Source organism: Chrysemys picta, chromosome 21, assembly GCF_011386835.1.
Source record: "Chrysemys picta bellii isolate R12L10 chromosome 21, ASM1138683v2, whole genome shotgun sequence".
In the NCBI taxonomy this organism is placed as follows: Eukaryota; Metazoa; Chordata; order Testudines; family Emydidae; genus Chrysemys; species Chrysemys picta.
The window spans coordinates 18,304,635-18,327,305 of NC_088811.1; the positions used below are offsets into that span (position 1 = coordinate 18,304,635).

General features: G+C 45.9%; 1 protein-coding gene across 6 annotated transcripts in view; it reads right to left on the minus strand.

Moving 5' to 3' along the window:
* The window catches only part of KIF17 (kinesin family member 17), a 42,785-nt gene extending 24,157 nt beyond the window's left edge, over nt 1-18,628 (minus strand). For 3 of the 6 annotated variants that reach the window (XR_010594279.1, XM_024106556.3, XM_008169818.4), the window contains exons 1-4: nt 18,019-18,402; nt 13,153-13,299; nt 12,011-12,112; nt 7,022-7,211 (exon numbers count right to left, since the gene is read on the minus strand). Coding sequence is in view for 4 of the 6 variants with exons in the window: in XM_024106556.3 (XP_023962324.2) it covers nt 7,022-7,211; nt 12,011-12,112; nt 13,153-13,299; nt 18,019-18,249 (670 nt within the window). In the remaining 2 variants the exon portion in view is untranslated. Of the gene's footprint in view, nt 1-7,021; nt 7,212-12,010; nt 12,113-13,152; nt 13,300-18,018 lie in introns of all 6 variants that reach the window. The other 3 variants (XR_010594280.1, XM_008169816.4, XM_008169814.4) reach the window with 3 other exon arrangements.
* Between the last annotated feature and the right edge of the window lie 4,043 nt (nt 18,629-22,671).

Genomic DNA, 22,671 nt, shown 5'->3' on the forward strand with positions numbered 1-22,671 from the left:
GGTTTTACTGCTTAGAAGCTGGTGAAATGACTCAGCAGGAGGAGAGATGGGCACTGTCAACGTCTGCTCCTCCTCAAGGGACAATGGGGAATATAAACAGAAAACAAGAAAACTCCCCAGATTGGGATTCAGCCCAGCCCCCTGAGACTGGGTACAGAGCCTGACCTTCCTAAAAGGAGTCTGCCCCCTTTGCCTCCTAAGCAACCAATGTATTACTCTCCCTGAGTACCACTGCATGAGGAAGCCAAGAGCTAAGCTGAAGTTAACACCTTGTTTACCAGGGACCAGGAAGTGACCCTCCCCTCTGTAACATTTCCTTCCTGCCTTTCACCCCACAATAATGCTAAGTGTAATGGGCTCAGGAAGGAATCCCCCCCCCCATGCTCATGTATTCTGGGTTTGTTTGTTTTTTGAGGGGGGAATCGCCTTCCTCTAAAGCTTCAGCAGCAATGCCCATGGCTAGAGGTGGGACAGTGAACAGGTGGGACAGGGCTCTGAGGTGACTGTGACGTTACACTCCATATGATTTTATGAAAATATGCTAATGAGTGTGAATATAATGTAGCTGGAATATGCTTCATGCAAAAGATCTCTTGTAAGGTATCATTACAAAGCTTACAATCTACTGAGTGTGGTCATCCAATTTGTATAAATGTAGCATTCTTGTATCTGAAACTAGAAATATGAAACATAACTCTGAAATCCTACTGTAATTATGCAAAGTGTGGGTCATTAATGGTGGTTTGAAATCTTGATGGCTCCCATCAACTAGGACAGTTGGTTGTAAATAGCTCTGTTTACTTGCAAGCCTTCCTGTGAGTCAGGCCAGGAACAATGAAGGCTTGGGGTCTCCCAAGACATGTGCCCATGTCACCTGGTACTGGAATCCATCTTAAACCTGGTGCTTTTCCATTTAGATGGATGGGTGGACCCAAAGAGACAAAAGATTCCCGCCTTGTGCCAAAGCTATATAAGGGGGGTGGAACAGAACAAAGGGGCTGCAGTCATGAGCAGGGGCGGCTCCAGGCACCAGCACACCAAGTGCGTGCCTGGGGCGGCGTGCTGGTCGCTGTGAGGGCGGCAGTCAGGCAGCCTTCGGCGGCATGCCTGCGGGAGGTCCGCCGGTCCCGCGGCTTCGGCGGTGGGTATGCTGAAGGCGCGGGACCGGCAGATCACCCGCAGAAATGCCACCGAATCCGCGTGACCCGCAGATCGCCCGCAGGTGTGCCGCTGAAGGCTGCCTGACTGCTGTGTTTGGGGCGGCAAAAACATAGAGCCACCCCAGGTCATGAGAAATCCCTTAGCTACCACCTGAGCTGGAACAAGCACTATACCAGGGGAAAGGATTGGGCCCAGACTAGAAAGGAGTCTAGAGTGTGAAAGAAGCTTATTGGAACATCTCTGAGGGTGAGATTTATCTGAAAGCAGTTTCTTAATGTATTAGGCTTAGACTTGCGTGTTTTTGTTTTATTTTGTTTGGTAACTTACTTTGTTCTGTCTGTTATTACTTGGAACCACTTAAATCCTACTTTTTCTATTTAATAAAATTACTTTTGCTTATAAATTAACCCACAGTAAGTAATTAATTCCTGGGGGAGCAAACAGCTGTGCATATCTCTTTATCAACGTAATAGAGGGCGGACAATTTATGAGTTTACCCTTTTATAAGCTTTATACAGAGTAAAATGGATTTATTTGGGGTCTGGATCCCAATGGGAGCTTGGTGTCTGGGTGCTAGAGACAGAAGCACTTCTTAAGCTGTTTTCAGTTAAGTCTGCAGCTATTTGGAGGACTTGGTTCAGACCTGGGTCTGTGTTTGCAGGAGGCTAGCGTGTCTGGCTCAACAAGACAGCGTACTAAAGTCCCAAGCTGGCAGGGAAAACGGGCTCAGAGGTAGTCTCAGCACATCAGGTGGCAGTCCCAAGGGGGGGTCTCTGTGACCGAACCTGTCACGGTGGCGTAATCAAGCAGGCTCTGTGCACAGCTGATTGATCTGAAATGCTGGTAGTGATTTTAAGTGCGTTTTAAATGTGCTGGCTGGAGAACAGACAAAGTGGTTACCAGTTTGTAATTTTCTGTTTGCTTATTTCGGGCAAGGGAAATAGGGACAGAAAAGTAAGCAAAAATAAGTAAGAGTGAAGATCAAAAGAAGCTAAAACTGCACAAGTTGCAAACTGCCCAGAAAGTCTGAACAGTGGGCGCTGGGAAAGTCTCTGTTAACTAAGAAGCCCCTGAGCTGAGTGGGTATATCTCACTTAATCATTTCCCTGCCATTGTGGGGCCTCAGGCACTGGTGCAGCTCAGTCCCGTGTAATCTCTGCCTGTGGCACAGAACAGGTTAGTCTCCTGTGGGCTGTAATAATTTGGTCTAATTTCAGTTGATGGGTTTAGTGGGCTGGTGCCAATTGGTGTTGAGGGCCTGTGATATACAGGTCAGAGTAGATGATCTGGTGATCCTTTCCTGCCTTAAACTCTAGAACTGTCTGCATGAGTGAGAAAAGCTGCAAGCAGTTCCCCGCAGAACCAGTCTGGCCAGGAGGATTTCTCTCCAATGTGAGCCACTCCTTCCCCATCCAGGGCGCGGGCATGCTGCCCACCCCTGCTAACTAAGGACTGAAGGGTGAAAACCTGTCCCCAAAGACTTCAGTGGGGCCAGAATTTCACCCCAGAACTCCAGTGTGCTCTGATTCATTGGGGTGTGTTGAACCATTTGACTCTCAGTCTCTCAGCACCTCCATAAATTACCCCACTCTCGGGGGTGTACAGAGCACTCTGAGCCAGAAGGAAGGTGTTTTTAAAGGTACGCATTTGTCTCTTTTTCAAGTAGCTCACTAGGCGGAAAACAACTGTCCTAGACCCTCCCTAAGCCCCATTCTGCCAGTCAGCATCTGAGGTGCTAGATAAGTAGCAAATGCTCATTCAGTGAACTAAGGAAAATAAAACAAAAGGAGAGTGATTCTTCAATGAATAAAACTAGGCTACAAAGTCAGACTTTGCAAACTCTACCTATGGTAGATAATGTGGCCCCGATTATCACAGTATCTCAGCACCTCATGATTTTTCATGGATTCATCCTCACCCCCATGAAGCTGAGCAGGGCTAGTATCCCCACTGTATAGATGGGGAACTGTGGCCCAGAGAGACCAAGTGATCTGTCCAAGATCACATAAGGAGTCTGTGACAGAGCAGACAATTAAATCCACGTCTCCCATGTGCCAGGTTACCACCCTAAGTGCTGGATCATCCTTCATTTCAAACATCCCTTTCCCTGCTATTCCCAGCCATCACAAACCCAGGTTTAAGAGTAAAACTGGCCACAAGCCTCTAGAACAGCGTGAGGCTGACAATGGAGCGCATCAAGGGTTCAATGGGGTCCGCACCACTGTGATGGCCCCATCAATATCTGCAAAATCTAAACTTTCATTTCAAAAAATTAGTTTCTAGCCATTAAGGCTGTGAAGAAAACCTTCCAAATGTCAACAAAGCATAAACTGATGCACTCTGTGAAAGCTGAGTTCTCAGTTAGACAGACAGAAACAATAGCGCCAAGACGTTAACTGCCTATTCATCACAATGGGGTGTTGACACCGAACCCTAATTATTATGACCTAAAGCACTGCTGGCTATTTCATCACTGATCATTCTGGCAGAAACATCTGGCAGCTCAGGGATTGTGGGTGAAACTGGGGAAAACAGGTGGAGTTTGAAAATAGTGCCACCCCTTCTTACTGTCCTTTCTGAGCCCTGGGGCAAATGGCCATTCTGAAGAGTGGGGGTTTTACAGCTTAAGTAAGTAGCAACTGGCAATTAAAAATTAAGTAGTTGTTTTGGCTCCTGCCAGTAATTGTACCCAAGGAGCTTGTTTGTTTCAATCAATACAACTACTGGGTTAGTTTCCATGGTGTAACAAGTCCCCAGACTCTTGCTAAAATGCCTGCAAGCAGGTTGGAAAGTAAGGCTGTCACTGTCTAATTCTCTTCTAGTCCATCAACTAATTCTGGCAGAAGCATGAGACAAATCTAAAACTTCTTCCCTCCCACCAAATCAAAGGGGAAAGCACCCGTTCCTTTGAATGCTCAGAGCGGACTAATGGGAAGAGACCTGTGTATTTCATAACTCTGCCGCCACAGAATCTACTATTTGCTGCATATTTGCACTCTGGAATCTAAATGTGCATTAAAAAGTCTTTGTAGACCTCGAGTATCAGGGGGTAGCCGTGTTAGTCTGTATCTACAAAAACAACAAGGAGTCTGGTGGCACCTTAGTCTGTTAGTCTTTAAGGTGCCACCAGACTCCTTGTTGTTTTTGTAGACCTCGTAGTTGTGAAGGGAATCTTATTCATAGATTCATAGATTATAGGACTGGAAGGGACCTCGAGAGGTCATCGAGTCCAGTCCCCTGCCCGCATGGCAGGACCAAATACTGTCTAGACCATCCCTGATAGACATTTATCTAACCTACTCTTAAATATCTCCAGAGACGGAGATTCCACAACCTCCCTGGGCAATTTGTTCCAGTGTTTAAAAAAATATGAACTGTAAGTAAGTGATGCTGTGTTTCTTCCCAAGACTGCAGACAGCTTGATCTTCCCCATTCATCTTAAGGGGGGCCAATCTGAAATCTAAAGATGACAGTTTAAATATCAACGTTGTTAACTATTTGACTGATGGTCATTTTAGTAGAAACATCCAGCTAATGTGCTTATTCCACAATCCCAAACTTGCTCCTACACCTCCCCAATTGCCCCAAACTCAGACTGTCCAATATACAGCTGCCAAAACACCATATTTCACCCCCCTCTCTCCTCCATCTTCTACTATGCAGCTCTGGATTGCCAATAACAAATCTTGAGGCATAAAAACCGAAAACACGAACAAAGGGTAAAACAACTGTAATTTAATTTCAAAATAAAGAGCAGAGGCCACTATACTGTCTGGATTATGACGGTCACGTTAAAGCCAGTAAAAACGTCCAATCTCAACTGTGAATGAAACGGATGCAGAATTTCCAGTCTGCTGCACTATAGCACTGCAAAATCCAGAGACCCCCCAGCTTGCCGTGGAATGCATGGGGCTTCCCTCCTAAGTTAATTAAATGACAAGCCATTCTCACCCTGCTAGTTTGGGCTACAAAAACAGAGGCACCACTTTTTGAAAGCCTCTAAACAAGACAAATAATTCCAATTTAGACTGCAACCCGAGCCCTACCTGGAACACGAGAGGAGTGTAAGCATTTACTTTTGGTTCGTAGGCCAGCGTCAGGATTTGAGGGTCCCACGTTATAGAGGTTGGTGAAGCAGGACTTGGTTCAGCAAATCAAGGCACGGTTAACACTCACGTGATCTGCTAATTGGGTTATTCTGAGGGTCACTCCTCATTCCTCCATTTTTAGTAAATGTTTGGTGGTAAATTCTCTATACATGGAAATGAGGGATATCAGCAGCATCTGCGATTACAGTTGGAAGACACTGTGCAAGTTTCCCATGAATGGAGATCAGATGAAGGAAATAAAACCAAACTCTTAGCACTCATCAGTGGAGCATGGGAGACTGAACTCCTCTTTCACTCCTACAGGTGATCCTTCCAGGTCCAGGTTGGGACACACTGGCATGGTGATATCTGGGGGCAACTTGCCCTGTTACTAGCCATACTTTATTGAGTAAAGAAAGTGCAGTGGCTAGAAGCCGAAGTCAGGAAAATCCGAACTGGAAATAAAATGCACATTTTTTGGACAGTGAAAGTAATTTTCCACTGGATTAGACTACCTAGAGATTCTCTTTCCCTGGGATCTTTTAACTGAGATTAGATATCCATCTAAAAGATATGCTGTAGTTCAATCAAAAGTTCGTAGGTTCAATGCAGGAAGAACTGGGTGAAGTTCTCTGGCCTGTGTTAAGTACGAGGTCAGACTAGTTAGAGGTGTGCATGAGTACTGCAGTGGAGCACCCATAAGGACAAACATCTTGAAGAACTCAAATTACAGAAAGGTAAGTAACCTCTCCTTCTCCATGTCCAGTGAAGGCAGGACAAGAACTAATCAGATTAATCTGCAGCAAGGGAGATTAGATATTAGGAAAAACTTTCCAACTATAAGGATAGTTAAGTACTGGAACAGGCTTCCAAGGCAGATTGTGGAATCCCCGTCATGGGAGGTTTTTAAGAACAGGTTGGACAAACACCTGTCAGGGATGGTCTAGGTTTTTTTGGTCTTGCCTCAGGACAGGGGGCTGGACTTGATGACCTCTCGAGGTCCTGTCCAACCCTACATTTCTATGATTCTGATTCTATGATAATAATGGTCCCTTCCAGCTTTACAATCTATTAATTCCAAGTGCAAGTGTGGCCTTCAGCACCGGGGCTGTCAGTCCAGCACCTTTCAACAGCATCAAATAAGGATTTTAGAAGAAAAAGAAAAACAGAGGGAAATATGCTCCCAAACAATGTGTAGGACACATGTCCCCCTCTCTCCATGGGTGAGCAAGGGAAAAGACATTTAAAAAATACTCAGTCACTTTGCACTGTAGTGAATGCTGGTGCCAAGGCACAGCTCTCATTCTAGACTAGAACTGGGCAAAATATTTTCAGCAAATAGTGCATTCACTGAAAAATGCATTTTTCAAGGGCTCTGAAACCATTTGCAAATGTTGGTCAAATTTAACAAATAGTTTTGCCCCAAAAAACCAGACAACATTTTTGAAAAGGTCAAAATACCTTAGAAAAAATCAAAACAAAACGTTTTGAAAACGTCCATTTGAACGGATATTCAAAACATTTAATTTGGACTCACATGGAATGTTTTCAGTTTTTGTTTTGGTGAGAAAAACTCAAAACATTCAGTTTCATTTAGAAACAAACCGATTTTTTCCCCACAAATACTGTGGTTCAGCAATAGAACAGAAAAATCAATTATTTGCTCAGCTGTATTCAAGCGCCAGTTTTTATTCTGGGATTATCCACCACATTGCACAGGTTGGTTCTATGCTCAGTCTCCCAAAGGCCTGATCCAGGAATCTGGCACCTACCTACAGCATAGATCTCCATGTTGATGGTGAAGATGGAGTGGGAGCGGGAAGAATCCTTGTTCATCAGGGTGTAGCCCACCGCTCGGTTTCTCCAACCCGTCTCCATGATGCGCTCGCACTGGGCCACGCTGTGCACGGTGTGCAGGGAGAGCCCTTTCACATACACCCCTTTCTCTGGGTGCTCCTTCAGCTGCAAGCAGGAAGAGCACAACACAACGATCAGAACAGTCTCTTCTGGCCTTAAAATCTATGAATCCATGAACCCAGGTTACAGCAGGACCACTAGATTCTGAAACACCACAGACCACTCTGGAATCTTTCCAGGAGCCCCTTTGCATATGAAAGGAGGAAAAGGCAGTTATGTGCATAATGGGACATTACAGCAAAAATCTCATTGCCAGCTACAGAACAGCACTCTGAAGCAACTCCCGAGGGGTGCTGTGTACCTGCTGAGCACCCACATCTCCCACCAACTTGGAGGTTGCACCATGCTCAGTAGGTGCTCAGCAATTAGGCTTTGGCCCACCCCACTACACAGCTGTAATGTAGCGGACAGCTGTATTTGGCTGTAACCAGGAAACAGACTAGTTCTGAAGTATGAATAAAAGTACAAAAAAACTTTCATGGTTCTATATGCAACAGGAACTAAAGTCAAGAGTTTGTTGCTTAGCTCAGGCATCTCCAGTGTCACATGGCGCCCCGCTCCCCTACTCTGAGCTGCCCCTTAGCTGCGTCTTCAGCTTCAAACATTAAGAAGATAGGTCAAGGTTTTCATCTGCCATAGCATATCTCTCTTGTGTCTCTGGTTATAGGGAGTTTAGTACATCAAGGGTTTGAGGGCTTGTCTTCACTACCATGCTGCAGGGTGCCGATGTAGCACATCTGGTAAAGATGCATTACGTTGACAGGAGAGTACTTTCCCATCAACGAAATTACTCCATCTCAACGAGAGGCAGAAACTATGTTGGTGGGAGAGTGTCTCACGGTGACATAGCGAAGTGTACACACAGCTTTAAATCAATGTAACTTATGTTGCTCAGGTGGTTTTTTTCACACCCCTAAGCAACATAACTTGCATCGACTTAAGTAGAATGTTGTCATAAACATACAGCTAAGGGTAGCATAAAATAACCTGGTTGGCACCTGACCAAAAGGACCAATAAGGAAAGAAGATACTTTCAAATCTGGGGAGGGGGAGGTTTTGTTGGGGCTCTCTTTGTTTCTCTCTCTCGGACAGAGAGGGACCAGGGCAGGAAAAAAAACATCTCCTAAAACCCTACCTGAAATAAGCATCTAAGATTACAAAAATGGTAAATAACAGCAAGGAAATGCATTAGATTATCTTTTGTTTTGGCTTCTGAATTTTCCTTATGCTAAGAGGGAGGTTTATTCCTGCTTTTTGTAACTCTGAAGTTGAGCGTAGAGGGGAATCCTCTGTGTTTTAAATCTTATTACCCTGTAAAATTACCTTCCATCCTGATTTTACAGAGGTGCTTCTTTTACTTTTTTCCTTATAATAAAGTTCTTCTTTTAAGAACCTGATTGGTTTTTAGTGTCCTAAAAACCCAAGGGTCTGGTCTGTGCTCACTTGGTTAACCTATTGGTTGGTATATTATTCTCAAGCCGCCCCAGGAAAGGGGGTGAAGGGGCTTGGGGTGGATATTTTGGGGAAATAGGAACTCCAAGTGATCCTTTTCCTGAATCTTTGTCTAACTCACTTGGTGGTGGCAGCAATACCGTCCAAGGACAAGGAAGGGATTTGTGCCTTGGGGAAGTTTTTAACCTAAACTGCTAGAAATAAGCTTAGGGGGGTCTTTCATGCGGGTCCCCACATCTGTACCCCAAAGTTCAGAGTAGGGAGGAAACCCTGACATATGTAGACAAGCCCTGAGACACAATAGTGAGGGATACTGATATTAGGTGCTCTACTGATCCCCTCTGCACCACATGGGCATCTACACGGCATTGATTAAACTCCCAAAATCCTGCCCCCTCATGCTCAGGACAAGTATAAAATCTGGGTGTCAGTCTTTTCTTTGGTGACTCCAAAGTCCTGTTCTGGAGACAGATATCCCCAACACATTAAATCTCTAATAGAATCCTCCCAGCAACTAAAATTCCCACAGAGGGGACTTTTCATAAAAGAGGTTACTAAACTACATGTTTTTTCTTTTATAGCCTTGAGTGATCCATCAAACCCATCACAGGAAAAAGTGATCAGGATAGCCCACTAGGATCACAAACACCACTTAGGCTCCATTCTCATTGGGGCTTTTAAATGTATTTGAAATCATTTGCAAACAGTTATGGCCAACATCATTTGAGTTGACAACTAGGACCCTATCTACACCACAAAATAACTGAGTCAGGAGTCCAAGCTACAACATGGTTGTCCTGATGTGATTTCAAACATGTGACAGATGTTAGTCACCTTGCTTAATGCACTTCTGGAAAGCGCTCTGACACTCCTGTGATAAATGCACTATAAGAACCTATCTAGACTAGAACAGAATCAGGTTATGAGAGAGTTAAAAACTGTAGTGTAGATCGGACCTTAGTCATGTTCCCTAACCAAGCTAAAGCCCTGGACTGCCTGGGTTAACCCAGTTACAGGATCAGGGTTAGGTCAATCTATACTATAGCTTTTAATTTGATATATGACAATCAGGTGACTGGGATGGCTAAAGTTAGGAGTGCTGTGGAAGCTGAGTCCCTGGCGAAGTCCTCTCCAAGGTCCATCTCTGATCGGCTGAAGGAATGGCACTGCCTTGCAGGGGAGGAAGCTGTACTTAGCCTACTAGGGTGGAATGAGGACATTCCACTCACTTGACACTGCACTTCACCTGAGTGTGAGGTCTTCCAAGCAGAGCTCAGTGAGGCCTGTTCTCTGCCGGGCTTTATTTCATGGCAAGTGACTGAGTCCCTGAGGTGCAGGGGTGGCCAGGAGTCACCGACGTTAAAAGGAAACAAATACAATTAATAATACTAATGGGATTTCAGAGGAGAAACATGTAGGGCTGCAGGGGGCAGAAGATCTGCCTAGGCTTTGTGTCTCCACAGGACACTGACTCACTTAATTACTCTATAGAAGCAGCTACAGCCAGAAGCTGTCACCAGCGGTGACTGTGTTACCGTGGAAACAGTTCTGCCCAAGCACTGCCCTGCCTGTGCCAACAGCAGTCGTCACGTAAACCAATGTCATTATTGATGTGGAACAAAAAGCAGGAATGTGCAGGAGGCTCTTTCTAAAATAGTGAACCCTATTTCTCCCTAAACACACACACTCTCTCTGCAGAGCGAGGAAATGGGGACCCACCAGGGATTTCACCCCTATAGGGCCAGGCACATGCTGAAGTTCTGTCAGAGTTTCAACATTTCTGCGCAGCAGATGGTGCTAGTACCTTGGTTTTCCTTATACTGACAATCTTGCTGGCATGTAAATTAGAAGAGAAGACATACAGCTCCCCACAGGAATGCATGGGAAGGGCAGAGATTTGCAAAGCTATTGTAAGGCAAATTCTTTGAGTGTAAAACAACAATCAATAGAATTATTAATTGTATTAATTTTACTGTACTACATCTTTGAAACTTTCTGCCTTTCCCATGCATTCCAATGGGGAGTTGTACCTCTGCAGTATCCTGTCAATAAAGGATCAGCCATTTTTAGAGATAATGAGATCATCCACAGTCACATTAGATCAGATTAAAAATGGATGAGGGACAGAAACCCTCCTTCTTCAATGCATAAACCAGATACTAACTTATGGGCATCAGGAAGAAACTTCCCGTATGTGCAGGCTATTCCATAACGGTCCACTGGGGACTTCTTGCACCTTCCTCTGAAGCATCTGGAACCGGCCACTGTAAGATAGGACTTGCCACACTGGACAAGATCAATGGTCCATCCAGCTAGGTGTCCTATGTTCCTAACTAGACATAACCTAACGTTCTTCCAGGCCCCTCCAAATCCTTTCTCTGGCTCCCCTCTCCTTTGCACGTTGAGCAATTCAGCCTCACTTTCAGGGTTTTGCACAATCCCTCCCATTTTACATCTCTGTTTTCATTACATCTTTCCCCTTCCCTTCCCTATGATCTTGTGTATCCTCTCTCCTGACCTCTTCTTTCCATGTGTCCACTTTCAGCATCCTAACTCCTTTTATGCCTCCCTGTAAAGTTGAGGCAGATTCCCACTTCCTAGCCCAAAGCTGGGATCTTGGGTTCAGTCCTGCAGCCCTTACGCACACGGGCTAATTGATAGACCTCAACAAGTTCTTCTAAACAGGGACTCATCATGCAATTGGAGCCTTTCTAGTGGGGCTCCACACAGGGATCTGTTCTTGGTCCAACGCTACTCAATATCTTTATCAATGAACTGGAAGAAAATGTCACTGTTGGTAAAGTTTGCACACAAAAATGGGTGGAGTGACAAATTATGATAATGTCAGTCCTACCATAGTGGTTTTGTAATTATTTTTGTATTGCATTTTAAATTGATGCCAAAGGTGGCAGGAACCAGTCACCGGCATTCTTTTGTACGTGTTCAGTTAAATTCAAATACCTACATAAAATAACAAAAGTAAGTTTGGTCTTGTGAGTTGCATATTCTAACAGCCACCATCAAGAATGAGGAACTTTGAAATCAATTGTGGAGAGCAGCTGAGTCTAACCTTTGTCAGGGTAAAAACACACTGATGATAACTTTCAACATTGATTTGAAGCACACTCGACTTTCATGTACAAGGATGTAGTCAAACCTGGGTCTCAAACAATAAAGGAAAGTATGAGATTTGGGGGAATGGGACCAGACTGTAGATAAAACTCACTAAACATAATAAGAACAGTTTTTGTCACATCCCAAATGCTTCACGTTTCAGTTTCTGCAAAAAGTTTCTGCTGGGTTCTCCCATTTCTATTAGGCATGCCTGATAGCAGTCAGAGCAAATTAAAGTACATCCTCATTTAGCCAGAATGACTTTATGATCGCCTCACCTCCAACTTTTGCTTGGTGTCGGCTCCTAGCAAATCTCTTATGTCTTCATTGTAGATCTCCAGGTAAGAGACTCTCACCAAGAACTTGGTGTTTTCAGCACACTGTACAAAAACAAGAGATGGGATTTTAGGGGAAGTTTTTCAAAGGTGCCTAAGGGAGTTAGATACCTAAACTCCAGTTGACTGTCAATGACAGTTGGGTGCCTAACCCCCCTTGGCTTTTTTGAAAATACTCAGTCTGCAGATTAACTATTTAGTTCACATTATATGGGACCTTTCAGATTGTAAACTCCTGCCATACAATACACAGACACTGAGAAGTGTAGACCTAGTGTGGTGGGCTGGTTTACGCTAGTAAATACACAGCATCGAGAATATTCAGCTTGGAGTAAAAGTATCTTGCCCTTTCCTAGCACCATTCAGCAGAGGGCTTCATAGCAATTTATAAACATTAATGACTTAAGCCTCACAACTTCCTAAGATTTAAGCATTATCCTAGTTTTACTGATATGGAAACTGAGGCAGAGAGAGAAACACTAATTTGCCAAAAGTCACACAGTAAATGTGGTAGAGCTGTAAACAGCACCTGAGTCCCAAATCTCAAGGACTCTGTTGGACTATACATATGCCCACTACTGCATCATACATACTCAGCCAACCAGAACTGCATTCAGTGCTCATGTACTCATCATGTGAAGATCTTAGCAAGTTGACAGGAGGTCTCCTGCTATCCCAATGATAATTTGGGGGTGGGAAGAATGTGGCTAAAGCACTGAGGAGGAACTCAAGAGATCAGAGTTCTATCCCAGCTCAGTGACAGCCTTCCTGTGTGATCTTGGGGAAGTCATTTCCCCTCTCTGTGCCTCAGTTTCCCCATCTGTAAAATGGGGGATAATACTTCCTTACCTTGCCATAGGGTTGTGTGAATAAATTCATTAATGTTTGTGGGGCTCAGATACTATGGTGGTGAATACGGTAGAAAAACCTATTAATAAACAGCTTATAACATATAGCCCCAGACCCTCAAAGATATTTAGGCACCTAAATTTCCTATTGAAATCAATGAGAATTAGACACCTAAATACCTTTGAGGATCTGGGCTATAGTCCCTGCTACAGCAGCCATTTCACTTCACTACATACCTGTACGCTCTCAAACACGTGTTCGAATGCTCTGGGAATTATGCCTTTCTGCGTAGGAGGGTCCACAATGCCCTGCATGGTAAATGACTTCCCACTGCCAGTCTGGCCATAGGCAAAAATGGTGCCATTGTAGCCCTCAGTAACACCCTGGAAAATTCAGAAAAACATAAAGATAATAGCCATTATCTTCGTCCTTCACATGTTTTCAATCAAGCTACTAAGATTCTATTCTATCACCTAACAGAGATTTTATAGGGAAGGAGAAAAACTGCTGGGTGAGCAAAGAAATTGCAATGTCATCTGTAGGTGGATGGAACGCAAGCACCTGAGCTGGAATTTTGAATTTCTTCTGGAAAGTCCCATGGGATCTTTAATCTCTACAAACCAAGGACTTGGTTTTACATCCCATCCAAAACCCAGAAAAATAAAAAGAATGGAAAACCTGAAGCGGAAGAAAAGTAGGGGCAAAAGACAAGCTTCCTAGCTCAGGCCATAGACTAAGAGAATAAAATAAAATACATTTCACTGCTGTATAAATGCACTGGTTCCTCTCAAACCCCAGGGGCTGACAGAACAGAGAAGGTCAAAACAGGAAGGGCCCTTTGATTATAGTATAGAAAATTAGGATACTTTTGCTGTAGGTCAGAAGGTACTCTGAGGACTGGAGAGACAAAGGGAACTCCAGCAGATTGTGGCTAAAAGGGAAGTCTTAATCCTAGAATAATGATAAGAATGTTATTTCTCATCTACTCACTCAAATTCATCCTTTGCAAAGCTGGCTAAAGCAGGGAGTCACCTTTCCTTCCTTCCTTCATTCCCATCTCAGCAAGACGTGAAATAGATATAACTTTACGAATCACCACTGGGTGACGGATTTACTGATTTTTTAAAAAACTGAATGCAAGATTCCCCAGATGCAATGGCAATAATACCTAAACAGACGTTTTGAAAAAAAATGAACCACATACCAATTCACCAGAGACTGAAATATGGTTAGGGAGAGAGGCTGCGAAGAGCCGTAAATGAGGTCAGGGGCAAAGCCCTGGTGAATTGCTCAGCCCCCTGCTGTTTGAGGTCATTCCCTCCTTTGCCAGCTTCAGAGATGCCTTTGAGTGAGCAGAGGAGAAATACTATGCTAATGTTCTTCAGTTTACTGTAGTGCAGGGATTGGCAACCTTTGGCACGCGGCCCGCCACGGTAAGCCCCCTGGCGGGCCGTGCTGGTTTGTTTACCGGCCGCTTCCGCAGGTTAGACCGATCGCAACTCCCCTTGGCCACGGTTCACTGTCCCAGGGCCGCAGTGGGGCTCCAGGTGCTGGGGCTTCCCCTGCCACCCCCCAATGCTTCTGTGGGGGACCAGGTTCGGGGCGCTGGGGCTTTTCCCGCCCTGCCCACCCAGCACTTCTACTGGAGAGCAGGTTGGGTGGGGGGGTTTGCCCTGCTGCCCAGCAGCTTCTGCTGGGGATGGGTGGTGGTGCAGGGGGGACAGGGCGGGGGGGGGGGGAGACTTCCCCTTCCCTGCGCTGCTGCCGTGGAGCAGGGTCAGGGCGCGGGGTCTTCCCCAGCCCTGCCCACTTGGCAGCTGGGTCTCCGGGCTTCCACCGGTGGCAGCAGATTTTTTCCAGGGGTCACCAGTTGGCTGGGACTCCTGGGCACGGGCCCCATCAGCCCAGTGGCTAATCCCTCCACTGGCTGCCAGTATTAAAACATCCTTGGAATTTCTAAATATTACAGATGACAATTTCCTAACTCAAAAAGTGTTGCAGTCAACACACGAGGACTCTGCATTAACTAAAAACTAATGGTTGCTTAGGTACAAGTGACCATGAATTGGTCGCATTTATAATGTGCAAACAGAATAAAGTCCAAACCAGTCATATGTATACTTTGTGCTTTAAAACGGCCACATTCACAAAGCTGAAAATATCTGCCAAATCAGCTGGCAGGAAAAATGTAATTAGAAAAATATGATCGATCATTTGGAATTGTTTAAGAACACTTCATTAGATGCCCCAAAAGCCACAATCAAGGAAGAAGACCGTACTGGTTAAAAAACTGACCTGGTTTAGAGGGGAAGTGAAAGCAGCTATAAAAAAATGAAAAAAATAATAGATAATAAATTAAAGAAAGGGAAGTTGATAGTAATATATATAAACCAGACGTTAAGAAAAGGATCACACAGAGAAATCTATGGTATGCATATTTAAGCACAGTAAGAACGAGTTTTTTGAGTATATTAAAAGCACAAAAGAATCTTGACCATGGTACTGGTTCACTGCTAAATGCAAATGGTAGAATTATCAATAATAATGTAGAAATTACCAATACATATTTCTGTTCAGTACTTGGGAAAAAACAGATGATGTAGTCTCATCATATGATGATTATTACACTCTTTCCATTCCACTACTAGATATCTCAGGAGGATGTTAAACAGCAGCTACTAAAGTTAGACATTATAAGATCAGCAGATCCAGATAGCCCTTTTGGATGCAAGTTGTCAGAAGAGTGCAAAGGACCTCTAATGTTGACTTTAAACATTAATGTTGGAACAACAGGGAAGTTCCAAAAGACTGGACGAAAGTTAATGTTGAGCCAATATTTAAAAAGGGTAAATGGGATGACCTGGGTAATTATAGACCTGTCAATCTGACTATGGAGCTGCTGATATGGGACTTGATTGAAAAAGCATTAAAGGAGGGGAACATAATTAATGCCCAATCAACGTGGGGTTATGGAAAACAGATCCTGTCAAAGTAACTTGATATCTTTTTTTGATGAGATTACGAGTTCAGTTAATAAATAATAAATAATAGTGTTGATGTAATATTCTTAGACTTCCATAAGGTGCTTGACTTGATACTGCATTCAGTGTTGTAGCCATGTTGGTCCAAGGATACTAGAGAGACAAGATGGGTGAGGTACTATCTTTTACTGGACCAACTTCTGTTGATGAGAGACAAGCTTTTGAGCTTACACAGAGACCTTCCTCAGGTCTGGGAAATGTACTCAGAGTGTCACAGTTAAATATAAGGTGGAACAATATTAAGCATAAGGAGTTAACATATATTTCAAGGGACCATTGAAATTTACGTAGCTGTGATGCTCTGAGTACGTTTCCCAGTCCTGAAGAACAGCTCTTGATACTGCATGACATTTTGATTAAAAACAAATGGTACAAAATTAACATGGCATACATTAAATGGATTAAAAGCTGGCTAACCGATAGGTCTCAAAATGTATTTGTAATTGAGGAATCACCATTGAGTGGTTTTGTTTCTAGTGGAATCCCACAGGGATTGGTGCTTGGCCCTACATTATTTAACATTTTTATCAAAGACCTGGAAGAAGACATAAAATCATCATTGATAAACTTTGCAGATGACACAAATTGGGGGAGTGGCAAATAATTAAGAGAACAGGTCACGAATACAGTGTGATTTGGATCACTTGGTAAACTAGGCACAAGCACACAATATGTATTTTAATATGGCTAAATGTAAATTTATTCGTCTGGGAAGAAAGAACACAGGACATACTTACAGGATGAAGGATCTATGGGATGGATATTGTGGTGGATAATCAGATGAACCTGAGGTCCCAGTGCAATGCTGTAGCCAAAAGGGCTAATGTGATCCTTGGATGCATTAAACAGGGGAATCTCAAGTACGATCAGAGATTACCTCTTTATTTAGCTCTGGTGCAACTGCTGCTGGAATAGTGTGTCCAGTTCCAGTCTCCACAATTCAAGAAGGACGTTGAAAAATTGGCGAGGGTTCAGAGAAGAGCCACAAGAATGACGAAAGGATTAAAATAACTGCCTTATAGTGATACAGTAGAACCTCAGCATTATGAACACTTCGGGAATGGAGGTTGTTTGTAACTCTGAAACATTCATACCTCTGAACAAAATGTTATGGTTGTTCTTTCAAAAGTTTACAACTGAACATTGACTTCATACAGCTTTGAAATTTTGCTATGCAGACGAAAAATGCTGCTTTCCCTTTATTTTTTAGAAGTTTATGTTTAACGCAGTACTGTATCTGCTTTTTTTTTGGTCTCTGCTGCTGCCTGATTGCATACTTCCGGTTCCAAACGAGGTGTGTGGTTGACTAGTCAGTTCGTAACTCTGAGGTTCTACTGTAGATGCAAGGAGCTCAATCTATTTAGTGTAACAAAGAGAAGGTCATGGGGTGACTTAATTACAGTCTTTAGTGACCTACATAGGGAACAAATATTTATAATTGGCTGTTCAGTCTAGCAGAGAAAGATATAACACAACCCAATGACTGGAAGTCGAAGCTAGACAAATTCAGATTGGAAATAAGGTGTAAATTTTTCACAATGAGCGTAAATAACCATCAAACAATTTACAAGGGTCACTGACAATTTTCAAATCAAGATTGAATTTTTTTTCTAAAAAATCTGCTATAGGAATTATTTTGGGGGAGTTTCATGGCCTTTGTTATATAGGAGGTCAGACTAGATGATCCCAATGGTCCTTTCTGGCTTTCAAATCTATGAATCAAGGAGACAGTGCAGCATGAGGTCACATTCAACGGGTTTTCTTCATAACCATAAAGATTAAAACTTTGTAGGATTTTTAAATGAAAGTTTAAACTCTGCCAGGGTCGGCTCTAGGCACCAGCGAACCAAGCACAATTTCAGAGGCAGCATTCCAAACACCTTTTTTTGTTTGTTTGTTTTTTGCTTCGGCAGTTGCTTGGGGCGGCAAAAAAACCTAGAACTGGCCCTTAACTCTGCAGCAATTGATGGAAAGGCCTTGCCTGCCATTGCCAATCTCCCAAGCCACCCATTCTCCATGGAGAGTCTCTGTGGCTCATAGATCACTTTTGGCCTCACTCACCTCCACCAGCGGGTAGGCAATCTCATTGTAGATCTGTTCAGTGTTGTGGCTCTCATAGTACGCCCCGTCGAAGGTGAACTGCTTGGGGGGCTCGTCAGTGGCCCCAGGGTTCTGGATGAAGCACTGGCCCCGGGGACTGTCCATGCTGACCACGGCTTTGCAGCTGAGCGCCTTCTCTCGCTCGTTCATGGGCCGGCAGCGCACAATGACCTTCACCGCCTCCGAGGCCATGTCCGCACTCGCCGGACAACAACCTCGCCGCCCGCAGAGGCGCTTCCGATGGCGCGGGACGGCTGGAGCGAGCCCGGCTCAGGGGGCACGATCCCAGCTCACCCCAGTGGGGGGGGGGCAGTGTCTGAGGGGCAGGGGCAGCTTTGTATGGTGCTGCAGAGAGCCTGGCACGGGCAGAAAGACTCAGTCACGCCAGTGGGGCGGCAGGGAGTGGGGGCGGCAGTGGCAGGAGTGTGGGACGGGCGGGGGCAGTTTCTGTGGCATTGGCGAGCTGGGGCGAGCCTGGCACGGCGGGGGGGGGGGGGCGGCTCACACCCGAGCGGCAGGGACGGCGTGAGGCAGTGGCAGGCGGGGGCGAGCCCGGCCCGAGGGGCGCCAAGCAGCGGGCGGGCGGGGAGCAGCTGGCCACGGAGCCTGCCCGGGCCCCGCCCGCTAGGGGGCGCCAGGCGCTGTGACGGGGCCGGGCTAGGGGGCGGGGCAGCCCGCGCGACGGCCCCAGGGTCGGGGGTGGGGGTGGGGGGCAGGGCTGCGGCGGGCGGAGCCGATCTGGACCAGGCCTGAGCCGGGCAGGGGCAGCAGCGCCGAGCTTCGCTCCCCGCCCCCGCCGCGGCGTTCGCCGTTACCAAGGCGCCCAGGGAGCGTCGCGCAACGCCGCTCCGCACTCTCCGCCGCAAGGGTCCCCCGCCCAAGGGGCCGGGCGAGGGAGCGTCACCCAATTCCCATCCCCGCTCTCTGCCGAAATAGCCCCTGGTCTGGCTGCGCGGAGCCGCCCCCTGGGCTCTGTGGGGAGTGGGTAGGTGGGTGGGTGGGGGGTGAGGGGCTTCTCCAGCTGTTGGGTGCAGCAGGGCACAGGGTGGCCCATTGCAGGGAGCTGGGTGGCAGTGGCCAGCGCGGAGGGGAGCAGGGGGGCAGCACCCCAGCCCTGAAGGGGAGCAGGGGGGCAGCACCCCCTCAGGATGTGGGTGAAGTCTGGCTTGTCTCGGCTAGGCCACAAGTCCAATTAAAGAGCTGCAGGGACCGCGCCGGCCACTTCCCTCCTGCCCTGCTGGGAGCAGTCAGCACTCCAGCGCCCAGGGAGCGAGCACCCCTCGGCACCAGCGAGGGCCTGGCCAGGGCAAGCTCTCATACGGGGAGGCCTGGCTTTAGCCACACTCCTGCTGTGGTGGCACAGAGGGAACCTTCCCTCTACGTGCTGGAGGGCATGTGGTGCAGAGCCCAGTCATTTTTAGACCTTGTCTGAAGGAAAATATCTTCCTGCCAGCTGAGCTCTTTTGAGATCTGGCCAAGAGGAGCCAAGTTTGGCCACCCACGTTGAACAGTAACTTGGAGTTCTCCAGGATGTTTTGTCCGTAGGGTGCTTCACCTCCACATGCGCATGTCCCCATGCACGCTGGATCAGAGATTTTTGTCAGCAGTGTCCATGGGTCCGTATCATGCCATGTCCGGCTGTCAGATCAGCTGTGCATCAGTGAGAAGCTGACATGAAAGCCATGTCTTATGAAATCTTGGGCAGTGACTCCATAGTTAACCCTGAAAGATGGCTTCCAGTCAAAGCTGTTTTTCATATTCTCTTTGCACTTTCACAGAAAGGTTCCTTTTGGGCTGACATTTTCCATACTTAGTGTTAGTCCCAAGAGAATTTCTTTGGAAAGACTGAATTTCATTGAAACTGATATTCATTGAAAGACTGAATTTCATCAGTGTTCTAATAATTTGCCCACTCATGAATAAACAATGGGGTGGGGTGCAAAGTTCATATTGTTCTGAAGTAATCCTGACTGAGAGCTTATGCAAAGGCCAAATGCACAAAGGCGGGGTTCTCAGTTAAACAATATTTCAAAGGCATAATCTTTTATGTTGGTAGCTCTGGCAGGGGTTATTAATTTAAAAAAAATATTTTTTCCTGGGTCAACTATGTATGTAAATTCTCAGAGCCTCCAAAAGTTATAACCCCTATGGCCAATGGAGCATGTAACTGCTATGTGCCCAACCATTCAGCCCTCTTGGGAGTTATAAGATCACTTGGAAGCAACAGAGAGTCCTGTGGCACCTTTAAGACTAACAGATGTATTGGAGCATAAGCTTTCGTGGGTGAATGCCCACTTCGTTGGATGCATGCAGCTGGCTCCAAGTTTCCAGAAGGGGCGGGGCCTTGGGCAGAAGGGGCGTGGCTGGGGGGGGGTCAGCCTCCCCCAGCCAGTCCTTCAGCGCTGCCTGGCCCATGCCGCCTGGGGCTCTGGAAGCAATTTAAAGGGCCTGGGGCTCTGGCTGCTGCTGCGGTAGTGGCGGCTGCGAGCCCTAGACCCTTTTAAATCGCCCGGACCCCAGGGCAACTGTCCCTTTGGTACTGGGCTACACGCCTAGCAAACTGTTTGGTAGCAAACATTTTCCAAGGGCCAGCACCCCTTGTGCCCCAGGTACTAGCAGAGGTCCTCCTTGGCTGGAGCCTTGAGCTGCCAAGAGAAAGAATCCAGGACCCAGACCCCTGAGGGGAGAAGCCACTCCAAGCAGCAAGGAAGAGGGCAAAGGCTTGAGCCACGGCTTGGGCGAGGGACTATGTGCAGTAACACGTCTCTGCGCAGTGCAATGCTGTGATGCCCTGGAGATGTCTTGCAAGATGCTCTGCTTCTGCTGGGAGACAACCCTGCTATTAGCAATGTATTGTGCTCATGAACTAATCACATTCAACAGCGTTACTCTTTTAGAATTCCTTTCAGAGTGGATGCTGCATGTGGTGACCCATCCTGCCGTCCACAGCAGGGCCTTGGCCTAGGGAATTGCCAAGGACTGGGTTCCTCAACCACAGGCCAGGGAGGGGAGGGCAGCCTATTGTGGTGGGAGAGGGGGCTGTACCAATGGGATGGCCTGCAGCTTGGAAGTAGGGGAGAGATCAGCTTCTGGGCTGGAGAGCAGCTGAGCCTCCAGGGGAGGGGGTACCATTCAGACTCCAAGGTGGTAAATAACATGAAGAGAAGGTTTGTTTGACAAGCTTTTTTCCCCATAAACCTTGTTGACTGGCATTAGTTCAATTCCCATCCTTTCATTCTTTATCAATTGAATCCCATGTCTGCTCTTCCACTGTTTCGCTCAGGCCTGATGTCAGGCTAACTGGACCACAGTTACCTGGGTTATTCCGCTTGTCCTTTTTGAATATTGCTACCTTAACACTCTTCTGGAATGTCACCAGTATTCCAAGATGTATTAACAATTAATGGGGGGTGAGGGGAATTTCAGGGTCTGCAACATTCTGTCTCGCTCTGCACTTCTCTGTATCTCTCTCAGTCTTTGTTCTCAAATAGATAAAAGTTCATCTGTATTCTCTCCATCTCGGCCTCTACGGATCCCTCCTGCTGGCTTCTGACAGGTAAGCCTGACTCTACATGTCTGCCAATACCAACTCTCTGCTTGGGCAATACTTGATGTGTACACTGTACCTCTGCAGACACATCATCATCTGTTGTAAGCACTTTCGTAATGGCTTTCTTCAAATGCTTTTGAGAGGTCTGTGGTCAGATTGTATGTCCCTTAAGGGCATTGGTGTATTTTTCCATTCCAAGAGTATTGCTAACAATTCTTTTTCAATTTGAGCAGATCTCTTCTCCATCATGGACAATGTTCTCCTTGCAAATGCAACAGGTTTTCCCCTTGGCAGCAAGGTATCCCCTAGACCCATCTTGGATGCACCACGTTGCAGTTGCTGGGGTTCCTCTGGGTTGTAGTATTTCAGAATGGGAGCCTTCCCAATATCTCTTTTACTTTCCAGAATGCTTGCTCATGTTGGTCTGTCCACTCTCATAAGGAGTCTCGTGTCACCTGTCAGGATCATGAATCTCTCAGACAGATGGTTGCAAAATTTAGCTAAATAATTGACCATTCCCAGAAATCTCTGGACTCCTTTAACATCCCTGGATTTTGGTATTTCTCTAATTGCCCTCACTTTTCCTGGGTCTACTTTCAGGCTTTTGTGATCAACAAATGTCCAAAACATGGCAACTTGGTTACTCTCAACCTGAGCTTCCCTAAGTTCAATGTAATGTTTCTCTGCTTAATTAATAGTCATTATCTTGTTATGTTTGTTGTGGATTGTCACCCGCTCCCACTGTCAGCACATTGTCTGCTACTGTCCAGAGTTCCAGCAGGCCCTCCAATGCTTGGGTCAGTCTGCTCTGGAATACCTCTGGTGCCAGACTGATTCCCATTGGCATCCTTAAGCATCGGTACATCCCAAATGGCGTTGCAAAGGTGGTCATCTAAGTGGATTCTTCATCCAGTTTGATGTTCCAGAATCCATTTTTTAACATCGCATATTGAAAACAGTCTCACTTGAGACAAATCTGGTAATATGTCCACAATTGTAGGCAGAGGGAAATGGTTCCATTCTAAAGCTTTGTTTAAAGGCTTTGGATCTATGAATATTCATAT